At 37.6% G+C, this 20,000-nt stretch overlaps 1 protein-coding gene across 1 annotated transcript in view; it reads right to left on the reverse strand.

Annotated features, from left to right (window-relative positions):
* LOC119581081 (arginine-glutamic acid dipeptide repeats protein-like) overlaps window positions 1-20,000 on the reverse strand; it is a gene marked incomplete in the record, with an annotated part of 51,640 nt that overhangs the window by 24,075 nt on the left and 7,565 nt on the right. Inside the window, 8 exon segments of the mRNA XM_037929400.1 lie at window positions 4,577-4,675; window positions 4,805-5,018; window positions 5,471-5,557; window positions 5,732-5,912; window positions 7,741-7,846; window positions 8,115-8,200; window positions 8,512-8,629; window positions 10,119-10,335. Of these exon segments, the coding sequence (XP_037785328.1) occupies window positions 4,577-4,675; window positions 4,805-5,018; window positions 5,471-5,557; window positions 5,732-5,912; window positions 7,741-7,846; window positions 8,115-8,200; window positions 8,512-8,629; window positions 10,119-10,313 (1,086 nt within the window).

A 20,000-nucleotide genomic window follows, 5' to 3' on the forward strand; every position in this document is an offset into this window, starting at 1 on the left:
ATATATGATATATATATATGTATAAAAATATGTATATATATATAAAATATAAAATATTTTAAAAATTTTAAAATATATTTAAAATAATATATTATATATATTATATTTTTAATTTAAAATAAATACCCCCAAATATTATATAAATATATAGATTATAAATTTATAAAAATATATTTATTTTATAAAAATTTAAATAATTTAATATTTATAATAAAATATCACATATTTATAAATATATATAACATAAATTTCATTCTATAAATATATATCCTTTTCCTTTTATACATATATATCTATTTATATATAAAATATATTTATATTATATTTTAAAACTATATTAAAAATATATATATATATACCAAAAATTTAAAATATAATTTAAAATATATATATAAAATATCATACTATATATATTAAAAATATATGTATATATATATTATATTATATAATATTTATTATACATTTATATAATTAAAATATAATATATAAATATTATATACATATATTATATACATTTTATATTTATATATTATTATAATTTTTTATTATATATTTTATTTTTATACCCCATATTTCTTAGGGATATATATATATTATTTTTATTTTTTTTATATTTTTTTAATAATATTAATTTTTTATTTTTTATATTTTTATTTCTATTTTCTATAATATTATATATATAATATAATTTTATTTTTTTTTATTTTATACTATTTTCCCCCTTTTTTACGAACTTATATGAATTAATTTTATATACCCTATACTATTTACTTCTATATATTTTAATCCATATATACTTTAAAAAATATTTATATTTTAATTATATATATATATTTAATCTATATTTTAAAAATATATAATTATATAAATATATATAAAAATTATATACAAAATTTTATAACCAAAATTTTATAATTTTTACATTATTATAAATATAAAATACATGTATTTTCCCCAAAATATATACAATTTTTAAAATAAAAACATATATATAATAATATAAATATTTTAAAAATTAATTATATATATTTATATATATAAATAGAATAATATTATAAAATATATATATATGTTATTAATTATATTTAATAATTTTAAAAATTTTTATATATGTAATAAAATATTTTTATATATTTTTATTTTTATTTTTATATTTTTATATATTTTTTTATATTTTAAAATATTTTATGTTTATATATATAATTTTTATATATTTTTTAAAATATATTTTTTATTTTTTGTTTTATAACTTTTTATATATATATATATATAAATTTTTTTTTTATTTTATATAGAAAAAATATTTTATTATATATATATTATATATATATGGAAAATATCTGTATATATATGTATATATATATATATATTTTATATAAAATATTTTTATATTATAATATAATAAATAATTTTATATATTTAAAATATATATATAAAAATTTTTTTATAAATTTATATATGGGGATATAAATTCTACTATTTATATATTTTTATTTTTATATACTATAAAATTTTTAATTATATATTTTATTTTTAATAATTTTTATATCTTTATTTGTATATTTTTATATTAATCTTCTTATCTTTATTAATTTTTTCATATTATAATTCTATTTATATAATTTTTATATTTCTTTTCCATTTTTTATTTTTTATTTTCCCTTTCCCCATCTATTTTAAAACTCATCTTTATATATTTTTATATCCCTAATATTTTTATATAAAACTATATACATAAACCCCCCCAAAAAACTATCCCTTTTTAAAATCTCCTTTCATTAAACTATTTATTTCCAAAAATCTACCTTTTGGGTTTTTATAATTTTTATCCCATATATTTTATATCTACATATTAATCTATATTCATAAAATAATTTTATATATTTTCTATATATATTAAATTTTTTTTTATAATTTTTATTTATATCATTTAAAAATATATATTCTATTCCCCCTTTTATTCCTTCTCCTCTATATTTTTAAAATCTTATCCTATATCCTTTTTTTTATTATTTTCCTTATTATTTTTTTGTTTATATATCCCCATTATATTTATATTATCTATATTTATTTTTTATAATTTTATATTTTACCCTTTTATTTTATTATATTATATTTTATTTTTTTATCTTTTATTCTTTATTCTTTTTCGTCCCTTTTTATCCCTTTATCCCCACTTCTTCCCCTTTTCCCCCCCCTTTTAACCCCCACTTTCCCCTTTACTTCCCTTTCCCCTGGGTTTATCTATCTATTTTTATATTTTTCCCCTTTTAATATTTTATTTTACATTTTATTTTTTCCTTTTTTATTTTTTCCCTTTTTTTTCCCTTTTTTTTTACCTTTTTTTTTTTTTTATTTATTTATTATTTTCTTATTTTAACCATACATTATATTTTATTTACATTTATTTTTTTTATTTATATTAAATTTTCCCCTTGATTTATTATTACATTTTCTTATATTTTTTCTATACCCTGTATATCTATTTTAAAAATTTTAAAATATTTAAAATACATTTTATATCTTATATTTCCCCTTAAAAAAAAATTTTTTATACATTATATTTATTTTAACATTATATAATGTTTTATAATTTATAATTTATATCCCTTAATATAAAATTTAATCATTTATAATTATATACATATATATTATTTATATACATTTTATATATTTTAGTTTTAATTTTTAATTTTAAAAATTTATATACATTATATATATTTTATATAAATTAAATTATTATTTTATATACCAAAGTAAAATATATTATATAAAACATTATATTATTTTTTATATCATAAAATATTAAAAATATATTATAAAATATATATAATATATTAAAATATTATATATATATATATTATATAAATATATATATTATATTAAATTTATAATTATATTTTAAATATTTAACCCTTTAAAAAAATATATATACATGTATTAAAAAAATATCCCTGTATATAAATATATATACAGTATATCATTATATTCATGTATAAATAAATATATAATTATAATAAATATATATAATATATAAATATTATACATTATTTTAAATATACTTTAAAATAAATTTATAATTTATAAATATAAAATTAAAGTATTTAAATTATATATACCTTATATAAATATTATTTCTTTATAAAATAATCATTTTATATAATTATAAAAATATATATATATATTATATATTATATTTTATTAATTTTATATTATTTATTCCATATATTTATAAAATTAAAATATACATTTATCATAAAAATTATTATATATATTATATAAAATTTTCTATATATATATAATATATATATATATTAAAAATATATTAATATATATGTTTTTCTTTTATTTTTTATTCTTTTTTTTTTTTTTATAATTTTAAAATTTTCCTTATTTTTTAAATTTTATTATTTTTCTATTTTATTTATTATTTATTTTTTTTAATTTTCCTTTTTATATATTTATTTTTATTTTTTTCTCTCTTTTTCTTTTTTTTTATTTTATATTTTATTATTTATAATTTTTTTTTCCTTTTTTTTCCCCTTTTCCCCTTTTTTTGTTATTTTTCCCCTTTTTTTTTTTTTTTTTATTATAATTTTTTTATTTTTTATCCTTTAATTTCTTTTTTAATTTTCCTTATTTAATATATAATATTAAAATAAAATTATATATTAATTTTTCCCTATATAATATATACATTACATATATAATATATACATATATTAAAATCTTTATAATAATTAATATAATATATACAATTTTTAATATAAAAAAAATAATGATAAAATACAAAATATTAAAATATTATATATTTTCAAAATTTTTATACATTTTTTATAAAATAAAATATTTTTATAAAATATATATATAAAATAAAATTATTTTAAAATTATTAATATATATAACATATAATATTACAAAATATATATAATTTTATATATATATATAATTTAAAAAATATATATAGAATTTTATATATAAATTAAAATAAAATATACCTTTTATAAATATTATAATTTAAAAATTAAGCTATATAAAAATTATATTTTATAAAAAATATATGTATATAACAATATATATACCTATAAATTTTTATTACTTATAAAAAATATATATTGTATATAAAAATTTTTTTAACTTAAAAATATATACAAAAAAAATTTTTTATTTTATCATAACTTTATAATTTTTATAAATAACATTATTATATATTAAAAAATTTATAAAATATAATAACTTATATATATAAAATTTATTTTTAATATTCATAATTTTATCTATTAATATAAATATTAATATTTTAAAAAAAATAAATTTTTAACATAAAAATAAATTTTATTTTATATTATATATATATATATATATTTTAATTATGAAAATAAATATATATTCTTTAAACATTTATACACTTACAATTCATAAAATCCATATTTTTGTTGCACCATATGGTTTCGATTTGATGGAAAATAACAAAACTTTTACTGCTGGGGGGACAGACAAGCTGGAGGTTTTGCTGTTCTTGGCAGTTAAGGATTAAGGGAAAGACAAAGACCTGAAGGAAACGAAGGGAACTTACTCTGTCTTCTTCTGACCATTTCTTTTCAATGCCATCTGGGACAGGGCACTTGACAAGTGCTTGGAGTGCTTTACCGTGGTCATAGTCACTGTTGTGGAGCTGAAAACCCAAAGAAATCTTAATAATACAAAGAATTCTTAAGTGCTATATCTGCAGTTACTTTAATAAAAATGCTCTTCGACATTCAGGTTTACGGTCTCCTTGGGAAACTTTTAAACACAACCTTACCATTTCTAGGGCATTGATAGTAGTGTCATCTCGCGATGCTGCATTGCAGCCATCATTGGTTGAGCCTCCATCGCAGAGACCAGCAAAGGCAGCCATGGACCTCGCAGCTCTCAAGTACATCAGGAGGTCTGTGTCTGGAGAGGCTCCTGGTACCCAACGCTGCTCCTCCCAATCAGCACATACCTCTGGCCTTTCTTCCACCATCACATTCCCCCTGAAATTTGGAATTGCAGACACCAGTGATTCATCATTTTCTTTCAGAGGTGGAAACAACAAAAAATATGGGTGATATAAGATAAGTTTTGGTATTTCATTTCATATTTTTTTGTATTTATTCATTTGATAACTATGACAGTAATAACTGTCATCAGAGTCAGAGTCAGACTGAGTCATGACAGCTTTAGCCATACCTATGATGCCAAAGTTCTCAGTGACAGATATAAATACACCCATTGGCATATGGTTAACCACTTATGTTATTTTGTAAAATTATGCAAACTTAATATTTCATTCAAAAGTTTACTTAACCCATTGAATCCAGGTGATGTGACCATCACATGAATAAATTAGTTATTTGTGCACAATTATCTATGCAAGGTACAATATGAAGATCACACAAAGCCTTAATACCAAGTATAATTATCTATGTATTCATACAGCACTAACCTATATTCAGGAAGCTTAGCTTGATGCGAAGGACCCACACGGATTTCTCCCTGTGTAGATGCCAGTCTTCTTGTCTCTGGATTATACCTGTTATAAACAAGGATATTTGGTTTCCGCTAATCATTTCTGTTTATCCTCAATTACATAAAACTTAGCATGCTTTCCCTTCGATTTCAATATTGTTGACAATAAAGATCAAACTCTCCAATACATCTTAATTATAGCCTTCAATCAGCATCACAGCACTTCAATCAACCATACCCTAATATATAAAAAAAGGCATTCTCCTCCGGGTTGAAGTCTCTCACGGAATGTATGTCAGAGTAGTGATCCACACGACATAGCCCTCTTAAAACAGAGACGGGATACGAATCTGTGGCGTCAGAGATGAAGAGCTCCCGGGACTTAATTACAGGATCATCCGTAACTAAAGATTTGTTATCTGCAGAGAGAGAGAGAGAAAAAAAAAAAGTTGAGGGAACTTTCAAAGTTGTAGGCTTCAGGTGTGGTGGTTGTAGTTGTGGTTGCTATGGTGGTGGGTGTGAGTGAGTATATATATGAATATATACATATAAATATATATATGTATATATATGTATACAAATTTATATATGTGTGTGTGTGTGTGTGTGTGTGTGTGTGTGTGTGTGTGTGTGTGTGTGTGTGTGTGTGTGTGTGTGTGTGTGTGTGTGTGCGTGTGTGCGTGTGTGCGTGTGCATGTCTGCGTGCGCGTATATGTGTATATATGTATGTATGCATGTATATATGTATGTATGCATGTATATATGTATGTATGCATGTATGTATGTATGTATGTGTATATATGTATATATATACATATATATATACATAACATATAATATATGTATACATACACATATATATGTCGATGTTATCCTAATTTGTATAAATATACAATCTCTAACCCATTAGATCCGGATACTTCATGGCAATCACATTGTCCAAAATATGGGCATTTGGCTTACTGTGACAGGTGAGTGGGTTGTAGGCTGGGCACAAATGAACACTTGTGTGCATTGACAAGACTCTATGGCTCCCCTTTGCAATGTTATTTTCTTTTTTTATGCATGAGAGTTTTTATTTATTATTTTTTTTTTTTTCCAATGTCCATATTTGTCCTTTGATTTGCTTTATCCAGATGGTAATAGATTGTTTCCCTTGAACAGACTCTTTACCATTTCTCTAAGTAGTCCATTACTAAAAGCAAGAATAATAACAGTATGTAACGTTATTTGTATTTTTTTTCGTATTATTGGCGGCAGTATTCTTCCAGTCATGGCTCATGGACATTACAGTCCACACTCATTTATCAATGAAATTAATGGAAAAGCCCTTTCATAAGTGCCAAATGAGTCTAATCACTCCCCAATAGCTTTGTACACTTGTTGCAAGTCTTTCCCACCATCCCAGCCTTCAGCCAAAATGCTCACGATTGCAAGTTCACATCACCCTGGCTAGATTTTCCCATGATGGCATGTTCATGTCACCTGCCACTCAAGCCAATTTTTTTCATGATGTGATGGCTACATCATCCGGATCATAGGGGTTAATACACTACTGCTATAGAAAAGCAATATAAACAAAACCCAAAGTATAATCAAATAAATATGACTCACATAATTGTCCAGTTTCCTATTAGTTATAATTAAACATTCTTTGCCAGGTTCCAAGCCTAGAGACTTCTCTCTTGAAATCTATTCATCTTAAACCAAGGTGTATACTTCAAAATACTAAAAGCACCCTTAGCAAATGCCATGGTTGCCTTTAGTATTCTGAAGCACTTGACAGTTGAAGTACTTAATACTTGCACATTTTCACAAATCAAGTTCCACCATAGTTAAGCATGAGAAAGAAGAGTTAGAACCTTAAAATCAAAAGGTAAATGAATCACTATCACACACTGCTCTGTGTGAACTATAACTTTAGCATGTAAATTCTGTTTTAAGTTCTATATACTTAAAATGGCTGAAAGAGATAAATTCTTATTCATGAAATGCAGTGTCATTACTTTTTTCAATATTTTGACAGAGAATCCATTTTGTGAAGAGAATTTATAATGTATTTCTATAAAGGTTTGCCATTTCTAAATTACTAAGCATAAGTAAGGAAAATTAAAGTAAAAGGATATATATCATGATCTTGGAATCTTGATTACTTTCTCTCTTTTTTAAATCACAGCAATGTACTGGCATTCTAAATAACTTATTACTATTCTCAAAATACCATTACAAGAAATTTTCATAACTAACTGTTCTCCGTGTTGCGATCCTGGACAAGCCGTTGGTATACTGTTTCTGGCACTTCTGAGGGTCTGTAGAACCACTTAATGTTAACCATTAAAGTGTCTCTTTTACTCTGTGGAAAATTGAGAAATTAGACCTACTTAACAAAAAAACACATATATTTATCCACTTGCCTGACTATATAGAAGTGGCAATTTTGCATAAGACAAAATGCTATGCATTCTACAAAACTAATTCCATTTTAGTATAGCATAAAGAATTTTCCATTTTCTCTATGATATATGCAGGAATCATGATGACATGCTATGCAACAAACATATTTCATGTCATATCCAAGTATATGGAACATTGACAAAACAAAAAAGAAGCAGGATAGTTACTTCAGGCTCACTCACCCTACGAAACTCTTGAATTGAGCAGATGAAAAATGGTTGATCAGCTCTCTGGCTCTCTATATATACAGATTCTGCAGGAGGATAAAAATTTCTATACCTACTACACAACACCACATGACATTCTAGTATTCATAGAATATCATGGGAACAACATAGCCTGCAAACTCTTGCAGAAAATCTGCAAAAACTTCTCTCTGGATTAAAAAGTTATTACTTAAGGCTATATTTCTCAAATGAATAACAAAAAATTTTACAACTATATTCTTGGCAAACATCTACAAAAACAAATAACAATATGACTACAACTTTTAAAAAAAGGACAATAAATCTTCAAGCAACAAGATTTTCCACTGGAGAATATCTAGATATTGCACATACTTACCTCCTGGACGATACAAAGTTGTATCATCTGTACAGAGGTAGGAAACATATTCTCCATTAGGTGCTCGGAATGCTTGTCCTCTCACTGGCTGCTTTTTACCAACAACTGCAGTCATAACCTGGAAGGGTTAACAAAAAACAAGCAAAAAACATTAATATCAAGACATTAAACAATACTTGCTGCAGATAATGGGATAGTTTTCCTATACATTAAGGATTCAATTTTACATTCTCCAAGTCCTGCATATTTTCACTCCAAAATTGGAAAGATAACAAACAGCCAACAAAATCACTAAATTATCTTCAAGAGAGGGACTACAAACACAGACACACAATATATATTACCACCACTTAAAACAGTCAACATCATTTCATAATTTTTCTGTCAATAGTATTGGTATATGAAGTTTTTCCATCTCTGTCTGCATTATTGAAGAGTTCCAAACATCATTAGGGAATTAACTTTTGTTTACCTCCGTGACTGACTTGAGGCCTTCCTAGCATCAACTGACTAGACTGCTTGAAAGGCTTTCCCATATAAACATGTCAAGAGAGAGAGAGAGAGAGGGAGGGGGGAGGGGGAGGGGGAGGGGGAGAGAGGAGAGAGAAAAGAGAAAGAAAAAAGTAAGAAAAAGAAAAAGAAAAAGAAAAAAAAAAAAAAAAAAAAAGAGAAAAAGAAAAAAAGAGAAAAAAAAAGAGAAAGAGAGAGAGAGAGAGAGAGAGAGAGAGAGAGAGAGAGAGAGAGAGAGAGAGAGAGAGAGAGAGAGAGAGAGAGAGAGAGAGAGAGAGAGAGGGGGGGGGGGATGAGTGTGAAGGCATGTGTGTATGTGAAGGTATGTGTGAATGAGCATACGAGTGTGAGTAGGTATGAAAGTGTGTATGAGTAAGTATGATGGAGTGAATGAATAAGTGATTGTAAAGCATAAGTGAGTGTAAAGAGTAAGTAAGTGTGAAAAAGTGAGTGTGTGAAGAGTAAGTGAACGTAAGAGTGAGTGATAGTATAAAAGAGAGAAAGAGTGAATGTAAAGATATGAAGGCATGAGAAAAAAGGAATGAGTGAGTGAGCTGACAGGAGTGAATAAGTGAGTGTTAAGGAGTGAATAAGTGAATGCAAAGGAATGAATGAGTGAGTGAAGGAGTGAAGGAGTGAGTAAAGGAGTGAATAAGTGCATGTAAAAGAGTAAATGAGTGAGTATAAAGATGTGAGTGAATAGGTGTACAGGAATGTTGAGTGGGTAGGTGAGTGTAAAGAAGTGAGAGTGAGAGTAAGAGTGAGAGAGTGAGAGACAGAATGAGAGAATACAGAGCAAGCATGAACATATGTGCAAATGTATGCTTACCTAAGAGCGAGGACTTGTACATTAGGCATGAAATACTCGTGCAGTACTCCCCTCCACCCTCAACGTCCACCATTCCACTACCTGCCCTCCACCCTCCTCCTCCTCCCTTCCACTACCAGCCCTCCACCCTCCTCCTCCTCCTCCCTTCCACTACCTTCCCTCCACCCTCACCCACCTCCGTCCCACTACCAGCCCTTGCTGCCATCTACCCTCCACCCTCCACTGCCCTCCACTGCCGGCCTCCACCACTTCCCTCTATCTCCCGTACCTCCTCAATGACTGTGCCATCTGGTCCCTTTGGTCCCCCCGGCACCAGGACTCCGCTCGGCGGGATGGAATTTGTAGAAGAATTCGAGTTGGAGTTGGAGGAGGCAGTTGACGAGGGGGGGGTGTTGCTGGCATTCCCACAGCCTCCCCCTTGCTCCCCCTGATCAACCACCTTGCCTCTGTCCGTGGTCGTCATGGTGACACTAGCTGGCCTTCATCTGTACACAAAAGAAAAAAACAATTTATAGTGTACATTATTAATGATTTTATAATATTAATAAAATATATAAATATACAATATAGTAATTGTAATAGTAATAGCAATTGTAGCTATAATCATCATCATCATCATCATCATCATCATCATCATCATCATCATCATCATCATCATCATCATCATCATCATCATCATCATCATCATCATCATCATCATCATCATCATCATCATCATCATCATCATCATCATCATCATAAAATATTAAGGTAGTAGCAGTAGTAGTGAGGTGGGAGTAGAAGTGAAGGGGGAAGGTTCAGAGGGGGAGGGGGAGGGGAAAGGGGAGGAGAGGAGTGGGAAGAGGAGGGGAGGGGTGGAGAAGGGAGGTGAGGTGAGGTGAGGGGATAGGGGGAGGAAGAGGAAGAGGAAGAGGAAGAGGAGGAGGAGGAGAAGGAGAAGGAGAAGGAGAAGGAGAAGGAGAAGGAGAAGGAGAAGGAGAAGGAGAAGGAGAAGGAGAAGGAGAAGGAGAAGGAGAAGGAGAAGGAGAAGGAGAAGAAGGAGGAGGAGGAGGAGGAGGAGAGAAGGAGGAGGAGGAGGAGAATGAGAAGGAGAATGAGAATGAGAATGAGAAAAGAGAAGAAGAAGAAGAGAAGGAAGAAGAGAAAAGAAAGAAGAAGAAGAGAAGAAGAAAAAAGAAGAAGAAGAGAATGAGAAGAGAAGAGAAGGAGATGAGAAATGAGAAGAAGAGAAGGGAAGAGAAGGAGAGGAGGGGAGGAAAGGGGAAGGAAAGGAAAAAAGGGGAAGGAAAGAAGGAAAAAGGAGAAGGGGAAGGGGAAGGAGAAGAAGGGAGAAGGGGAGGGAGGAGGAGGAAAAAAAAAGGAGGAGGAGGGAAGGAGGAAAGGAAAAAGGGGGGAGGGGGGAGGGAAAGGGGGAAGGAGGAAAGGGGGAGGGAAGGGGGGAAAGGAAAGGGGGAAGAGGAAAGGGGGGAAGGGAAGGAGAAGGAGGGGAGGGAGAAAAGGGGGAAGGGGGAAAAGGGGGGAAAGGGGAAGAAGGAAGGAGAAGGGGGAAGGGAAAAGGGGAAGGGGAAGGGAAAAAAAGGAGAAAAAGAAGAAGAAACAAGGGAAAAATTGGGTTTTAGTGTCACCCAAAAAAATGGAATTTGGTTTTAAAAGCCATTGGAAGGAGTTGTCATCATTGGTTTTTTCCATACATGCCACACAAGGGGTAAATAAATACTCAAGCCCTATAAAGGATGATGATAATAAATCATATTTAAAAAACAAACAAAAGAATTGGGAAAAAAATAACAGCTGATGTTGCAAGATCCCTTTTAATTTGGGCCTAAGTTTTATACTTGGGAAATTTCCAATTCATTTTACTGAAGCAAAAGGGCAACCCCCAAAATGAAAAGGACAGGCCCTTTCCCTTTCCATGGAAAGCATGGGGTCACACCCCCAAAATGTTTGCCGCAAAAATAAAAAAATCTAAAAGAGCTTCAAAAAGCCCCCATTAAATTTTTTTTTTTTAAAATTTAAAAAATTTTTTTCCCAATTTCAATATCATCATAAAAATATAAGCACCCATAAGACAAAAGCTTTCTCCTCTAAATCTCCTCTTCACTGCATATGATCCCAGGGTTTTTCCATATAACTCTAGAAATAATCTACACTTAACAGAAAAGAGATAAATAAATACAAAAAATAATATTAATCATGAACAAAAAAGTGTCTTATCAATTGTGCCAGGTCAATGCATATCTATGCTACTCACCTATTGGGAATTCTAGACTATGATCATCACTATCATAAATAAAAGATTGCCCTCCATAACTTCAAAAATCTAAATCAAAAAACCCTGAGCTAAAAAAAAAATTTCCCCCTCAGCTTTTGCCCTTGCAAACTATAAAACACTTTAAAACAATCCTTATATCATGGCCTGAATTTCCTCAAAGTCATATAAATTAACATATTTCTTTGATTTTAACACAAGCACATGCTTTAATCATGCCTGTGGACATTATGTTGTTGTTTTTCTTGATGTAAAAAAATTTAAAAAATCCTTTAAAAAAATAAAGTTAGGGGTTTTTAGTATATATTTCTCCCTTAGGAAATGAGCACCAGGGGTAGTGTTTCCTAAACCCCATTTTTTCTTGCCCAAACACACACTTTTCCTTTAATAAAATTTAAAATGGGGGGGGGGAAAAGGGGAAGGGGAGAAAGAGAAAGAGGGGGAAAGGGGGGGGGGAAAGAAAAAAAGAGGAAGGGAAAGGGGGAAGAGAAAGAGGGGGGGGGAGGGGAGAGAGGTGGAGAGAGGGGAAGGGGAGAGAGAGAAGAGGGGGGAGGGGAGGGGAAAAGGGCGGGAGCGAGGGGGATGAAAAGGGGAAAAGGGGGGAGGGGGGAGGGGAGAGGGGAGGGGCGAGAGGGGGGGGAAGGGGGGGGATGAGGGGGTGAAAGAGAGAGAAAAGGGGGAGAAGGGGGAGAAAGAGGGGGAGAGAGAAAGGAAAAAAGGGAGGAGAAAAGAGAGAGAGAGAGGGGAAAAAAAAAGGAGGGGGAGAGGAAAAAAGGGGGGGGGAAAAATCGAGAGGGGAAAAGGGAAAAAAAGGGGAGAGAGGGGAAAGAAAGAGGAGGGGGAAAGAGAGAAAGAGGGGGGGGGGAAAAAGGGGAAGGGGAGAGAAAAAAAAGAGAGAAGAGAAAAAGAGAGAGGAAAGGGGGGAGAGAAAGGAAAAAAAGGGGAGAGGGGAGAGAAAAAAAAGGGGAGGGGGGAAAAAGGGGAAAAAAAAGAGGAAAAAAGGGGGGAGAGAGGGGGAAAGAAGGGGGAGAGAGGGTTTAGGAAAGGTTTTAGGAGGGGAGAGGGAAAAGGGGGAGAGAGGAGAGAGGGGGAGAGAGGGGAGGGGGGAGGGAGGGAGGAAGAGAGAGAGAGAGTGTGGGGGGAGGAGGGGAAAAAAAAGAGGAGAGGGGGGTGGGGGGAGGGGGAGGAGAGGGAGAGAGGGAGGGGAGAGGGAAAGAGAGAGAGATGAGAGGGGAGAGAAAAAGAAAAAGAGAGAGAGAGAGAGAGGAAAAAGGGGAGAGAGAGAAGAGAGGAGAGAGGAGAGAGAGTGGGAGGGGGGAAGGGGGGGAGAGAGAGAGAGGGGAGAGGGAGAGAGAGAGAAAAAGGGGAGTGAGAGGGGAAAAAGGGGGGAAAAAAAAGAGGAAAAAAAAAGGGGAAAAAGGAAGGGGAGAAAAAAAGAAAAAGGGGGGGGAAAAAGGAAGGGGGGAGAAAGAGGAGAGAGAGAAAGAGGGGAGGGGAGAGAGAGAGAGGGAAAAGAGGAGAGGGGAGAGGGACGGAGAGAGAGGAAAGAGGAGAGGGGGGAGAGAGCCCCAAAGAGGGGGGAGAGAGGGGGGAGAGAAAAGAGGGGGGCGGGAAAGGGGGGGGGAAAGAAAGGGGAAGAGAAAGGGGAAAAAAGAAAACCCGGGGGAAAGAAGGGCAAGGGGGAAAGGGGAAAAAAAAGAGAAGAGGAGAGAAAGGGGCAGAGGAAAAGAGGGACGAGAGAGAGAAAAAGAGAAGAGGACGAGAGAGAGAGGAGAGGGGAGAAGGGGTGAGGGGAGAGAGAGGAGAGAAGGGGGGGAGAGGGAAAAGAAGAGAGAGAAGACAAAAATGGAGAGAGAAGAGGAGAAAAGAGGGGGAAAAAGAGAGGGGGGAAAGAGGGAGGAAAAGGAAGACGAGAGAAGAAGAGAGAGGAGGAGACAGAGGAGAAGGGGGAGACGGGGAGAGGAGAGGGGAGAGGGGGAGGGGGGGAGAGAGAAGAGAAGAGAGAGAAAAGAAGGGGGGAAGAAGAAGAGAAAGAGAGAGAGGAGAGGGAGGGGAGAGGAGAGAAGGGGGGAGAGAGGGGAGGGGAGGGGAGAAGGGGGAAAAGGGGGAGAGAGAGAGAGAAAAATAGCGAGAGAGAGAAGGGGGAAGGGAAAGAAAAGGAGGAGAGAGAGGAAAAGAATCCCGGGGGGGAAGGGGGGGGGGAGGAAAAGAGAGAGAGAAGGGGGGAGGAAGGGGAGGGAAGGGGGGGGGGGGAACGAGAGAGGGGATTTTAAAGGCGAGAGAGAGAAAGGCGGGGGAGAGAAAAGGGAAGAAGGGAAAAAGGGGAAGAGGGGAAGAGAGAGAGAGAGAGAAAAAGGGGAGGCGAGAGAGGGAGAGAGACCAAAGAAAGGGGGACGAGAGAGGGAAAGGGAGAGAGAGAGAAGGGGGGGGGGAGAAGGGAGGGAAAAGGGGGGAGAGAGAAGGGGGGGGAGAGGGGGGAGACAGAGAAGGGAAGGGGGAAAGGGGGAGAAAAGGGGGGAGAGAGAGAGAAAGGGGGGGGGAGAGAGGGGGGGAGGAGGGAGGGAGGGGGAAGAGAGAGAGGGAAGAATTTAAGAGGGGGGAAGGAAAAGGAGAGAAAGAGGGGGAGGGATTGGGGAGAGAGAGAGAGGACCCCCAAAGGGGGGGGCGAGGGGGAGAGAGAAGGGGAGGGGGAGAAGAGAGAAGAGAAAAGAGAGAGGAGAGAAGGGGAGGGAAGAGAGAGGAAAGGGGGAAAAGAGAGACAAAAGAGAGAAGGGGGGGGAGGAAAAGGGGAGAGAGGGGGGAAAAGGACGGGGAAAGGGGGGGGGGGGAAGAGGAAAAGAGAAAAGGGGGGAGGAAGAAAAGGGGGACGAAAGAGAGAGAGGAAAGGGGAGGGATGAGAGGAGAGAAAAGGGGGAAGGGGAGAGGCAGAAGAAAAGGGTGAGAAGGGGGAGAGGGGCCGGGGAGCGGGTGAGAGAGAGAGAAAAGAGGAGAAGGGGATGGGGTTGGGGGGAGAGGGGAGAGGGGAGAGAGGAAGGGGAGAGAGAGGAAGGGGGGGGGGGGAGCGGGGGGGGGGAAGGGAAGGGAGAGAGAGAGGAAGGGGGGAGAGAAGAGGAAGGGGGGGGGGGGGGCCCCCCGGGAAAAGGGGAATTTAGAGGAGGGGGGAAGAGAAAAGAGAGAGGGAAAAGGGGGGGAGGAGAGGAGAGAAGGGGGGGACCCAAGAGGGGGAGGAAAAAGGAGAGAAGGGGGAAAGAGGGAGATGAGAGGAGGGGGAGGGAAGAAGGGGGGAACCCCGGGCGAAGGGGATGAGGGGAGAGAAGGGGGGGGAGAGAGAGAAGAGAGAAAAGGAGAAGGGGAAAGGAAAAGGAAAGAAAGGTGAAAAAGAGAGGGAAACCGGAAAAGGGAACCAAGAAATTGGGGAAAAGAGTTAAGAAAAGACGGGAAGGAAGGGGAGGGAGGAGGAGTGGGAAGAAAAAGGGGGGGTGAAGGGGGGAGTGAGGAAGGAAAGGGAGGCGAGAGGGAAGGGGGGGGGAAGAACCCCAGGAAAGAGGCAGAAAAAAGGAGGGAGGGGGGGGGTTTTTAAGGAAGGAAGGGAAAAAAGGGAGGAACCCAAAAGAAACCAGTCGAAAGGGGGGAAAAAAAGAAGGGGGGAGCGGGGAAGTGAAGGGGAAAGGGGAAAACAGAGGAGGAAGGTGGAAAAGGCAGAAAAGGGGGAAAAACATGGAGAGAGAGAGAGGAGGGGGGAAGGGGGAGGAAAAAGGAAAAGAGAGAGGGAGAGAAAGAGAGAGACCGGGGCGAGAAAGAGAAGAAGAGAGAGAGAGAAGGAGGAAAAGAGAGGAGGAAGGGGGGGAGGGGAGGAGAGAGAGAAAAAAGGATGAGGAAGAAAGGGGAGGAAAGGGGAGAGGGTAGAGAGAGAGAGAGAGAGAGGGGAGGGGGGAGGAGAGAACGAGAGAGGAGGGGGGGAAGGGAGAGAGAGAGAGAGGGGAAGAGAGTGAGAAGAACAGCAGGGGGAGAAGGGGGAAAAGGAGAGGACGAAGGAGAAGAGGGAAAAAGAGGAGGGGGGCGAAGGGAGGAGGAGAGAAGGGGAGGGGCGAGCGAGACCCCCCGGGGGAGGGGAGAAGGGGGGGGGAGAGGGGGGGCCGAAGACGGAGGGGGGGGGGACCGGGGAGAAGGGGGGACAAATGGGGGGGGGAGACGAATGAAGGGGGAAAACGGGCAGAGAAAAAAGGGGAAAAAAAAAGAAGCGGAGAAAAAAAAGGGGGGGGAAGAGAAAGAGAGAAGGGGAGAGAGGGGAAGAACTGGGGGAAGGAAGAAAAGAGGGGGAGAGGAAAGAGAGAGAGAATAAGGGAGGAACCCCCCCCTATGAAAAGGGAATCGAGGGGAGAGAGAGAGGAAAAAGAAGAGGGAAACCCGAGGGAAAAAGAGATGAGAGAAGGAAGGGGAAAAGGGGGGAAGGGGCAAAGGAGAAGGGGAGACGAGGGAGAAAAGGGGGGAGAAAGAAGAGAATGGAAAAGGGGGAGGAGAGGGAAAGAGGAAAAGAGAGAGGGCAGAGAGGGAAAGGGGGGGAAAGAAAGAGAAAGGGGGGGGGGGGGCCGGAGAGGAAAAAAGAGAAAGAAGGGGGAAGGAGAGGGAAGGGGAAAAGGGGAGAGAAGGGAAGGGGGGTGAAGGAGGGGAGAGGAAAGGGGGGGAGGGGAGAAAGAGAGAGAAGGGGAGAGGAAAAGGGGAAAAGAGAAGAGAGGAGAGGAGAGAGAAAGGGGAGAGAGGAGAGAGAAGGGGAAAAGGGGAGAGGAGAGAAGATGGAGGGGAGGAGAAGGGGGGGGAGAGAGTGAAGTTTGGGGAGAGGGGGAGAGGAGCAGAGCGAGAGGGAGACGAGGAGGAAAAGGAGAGAGGAGAGGAGAGGGGAGAGAAAGGAGAGAGAGGGGGGGGGAGAGAGGGGAAAGGAGGAGAGAGAAAGGTGGAAAAGAGAGAGGAGAAAGGGGAGGGAAAGGGGAGGAAAAGGGGAGAGAGAAGAGAGAGGAAAGGGGAAAAAGGAGGAGGGGGAAAGGGGGGAGAGGAGAGGAGGGAGAAGGGGGAGAGAGGGGGCAAGGGAGGGAGAGAGAAGGGGGGAGAGAGGGGGAAGGGCGGGAGAGAGGGAGAAGGGGTGGGGAGAGGAGAGACGAAGAGGGAAAAGGGAAAAAAAAGGGGAAAAAGAGAGAAGGGAAGGGCGGGAAGAGGGAGGGAGAGAGAAGAGAGGGAGGGAAAGAGGAGGTGAGAGGGGAGGAGGAAAGAGAGGAAGGAGAGAGAGAGAGGGGAGGGAGAAAGGGGCGGAAAAGAGAGAGGAGAAAGGGGGAAGAAGAGGAGGAGGGGAGAAGGGGAGGAAGAAGAGATGAGGGGGAAAGGGAACCCCCCAGGGGGAAAAAAAGAAAAAAGCGGAGATTGGGGGAGGAAGGGGATGGCCGAAGGGGAGGAGGGGGGAGGGGGGAAGGGGGAAGGGAAAGGGGGAGGGGGGGAGAGGGGCAGGGGAAAGGGGCGGGGGGAGAAGGGGGGGAGAGGGGGGAATGGGGAGAGAAGGAGAGAGAAAGAGGGGGGACGGGGGAGGAAGAGAGAGAGGAGAGGAGGGGAAACCGAGAGAGAGGGGGGAGGAAAAGGGGAAAGAGAAAAGGGGAAAAAGAGATGAGAAAAAAGGGGAGGGGAGAGAAAAAGGGGGAGAGGGGGAGAGGGGAGAGAGAGAAGGGGAGGGGAGAAAGAAGAGGAGGAAAAGGGGAAAGGAAGGCCCCCAAGGGGGAAGAGAAAGAAAAAACGGGGGGGGGAGGGAACGAAAAAAAAGAAAGGGGAAAAGGGGGAAAAGGGGGAGGAGGAGGGGGAGGGGGATTTGGGTGGAGGAAGGAAGGGCGGAAGGGAAGGGGGGAGGAGAGGAAGGGAAAGGGAGAGAGGAGGGAGAGGGAGGGAAAGGGAGAGAGGGAAAAAAAGAAGGGGAGAGGAGAGGGGAAAAAAAAGGGAGAGGAGAAAAAGAGAGAGAGAGGGGGAAAAAGAAAAGGGGAAAAGGGGGAGAGAAAGAGAGAGAGAAGAGGGGAGGAGAAGAAAGAGAGAGAGAAGAGAGAGAAAGAGAGAGAGGGGGGAGGGGGAGAGAAAGGAGAGAGAGAGAAAGAGGAGAGAGAGAAAGAGAGAGAGAGAAGAGAGAGAGAGAAAGAGAGAGAGAGAAAGAGAGAGAGAGAGAGAGTATAATGATTTAAACTCAGGATCTGTTTAGCTTCTTTATTGCCAAGAACAGAAACAGAAAGTTTGTGGAGATCTTGGTATGGTAGCATCGTAGCATTACTTAGGGATGCAAAGCGGCTGGTTTCGACTGGAAATATGACACAGGGGAACCGCTGGTTTTTCCTGGAAATGTGTCATGGGGGTGTGCAAAGTGAGGTAACCACTCCCAACTGTTCTCACTGCCATGGCAATCACAATGCACTGCCACCAGCTATAATGGTCTCTGATTTAAGTTAAGAAAGAACCACTATATCACCTAGCAAGTCTAAAGGGCAACTTTGTATCTGTTTAGCTTCTTTATTGTCAAGAACAGACACATAGTTTGTAGAGATCTTGGTAAGACACAGACCACCTCTCCCTGGTCATCCTTGTTTACTTCTCACCTGGCTTCCTTTAGGGCATTGCTTAGGGGCACAAAGCAGCTGGTTTCCACTGGAAGTGTGGCGTGAGAGAACAACTGGTTCTCTCCAGAAACATGAAAACTCAGTATCTGGTTAGCTTCTTTATTGCCAAGAACAGATACATAGTTTGTAGGGATCTTAGTATGGTAGCATTGTAGCAATGTCGAGGTCAACTGCTACAGGCGGAATGAGGAAGGTATGTGCAGGTCTTGGCCAAGATGCAGGCTGTCTGTCCCAGTTTATCCTTCCTTACTTCTCACCTGGCTTCCTCCAGGGCATTGCTTTGAGATGAGAAGCGGCTGTTTCCACCAGAAACGTGATGAGGGGGAACAGCTGGTTTTCTCTGGAAACATGTCATGTGGGGCACAAGGTGAGGTCACCACCCCTTACTGTTCTCACTGCCACATAGCTATCACAGAGAGAGAGAGGAAGAGAGAAAGAAATGAGAGAAAAAGAGAGAAAGAAGGAAAAAGAGAGAAAAGAAAGAGAAAGGAGTGAGAAAGAAGGAGAGAATAAGGAGAGAGAAGAAAGAGAGGAGAAAGGAGAAAGGAGAGAGGAGATAGGAGAGACAGCCTGACAGCCTGACACTGCCAGCCAGCCAGACACAGCCAGCCAGCTGGCCAGACACGCCAGCCAGCCAGCCAGACACAGCCAGCCAGCCAGACACAGCCAGCTAGCTAAATACAGCCAGCCAGCCAAACACAGCCAACTAGCCAGACACAGCCAGCCAGATAAAAATCCTCGCATCAAACCCTATGCTAAACATTTATCAGCATATCTATGAATGGCAAGGAAAGGGCAACAGGCACACACTCAAACAGATATACAGACAGATGATGTGCATATTAAAAAAATAATCTGTAGTATTAAACAGTAAGCTAGCCAGCTATTAAGATTATGATAAGGCATGTTATAAAACAGGATTTAATAGATAATAAACTGGTGATCTAATGATAAAAACTATGCAAAAAATAAATCAAGGCAACTATTCATAATATGTCGTAGCAGAAAAAGACAACATAAGCAAATTTAAAGAGAACTTTAATAAGGATCCTGTATCATATCGAATGCTATAAAAATGACAGTAATAATAATAAAAGGAAGGTGAAGATAATGATACAACCTGATATATAAAAGACAATATACCTTTGCTGACTCAAGCCTGAGATTTCATACTATCACCTTGGTCTCAATACCTGCTGATACTCAAGCAAAGACTAACAAATCTTCATTACATACATTCTGG

This window comes from Penaeus monodon, chromosome 14, assembly GCF_015228065.2.
Source record: "Penaeus monodon isolate SGIC_2016 chromosome 14, NSTDA_Pmon_1, whole genome shotgun sequence".
Lineage (NCBI taxonomy): Eukaryota > Metazoa > Arthropoda > Malacostraca > Decapoda > Penaeidae > Penaeus > Penaeus monodon.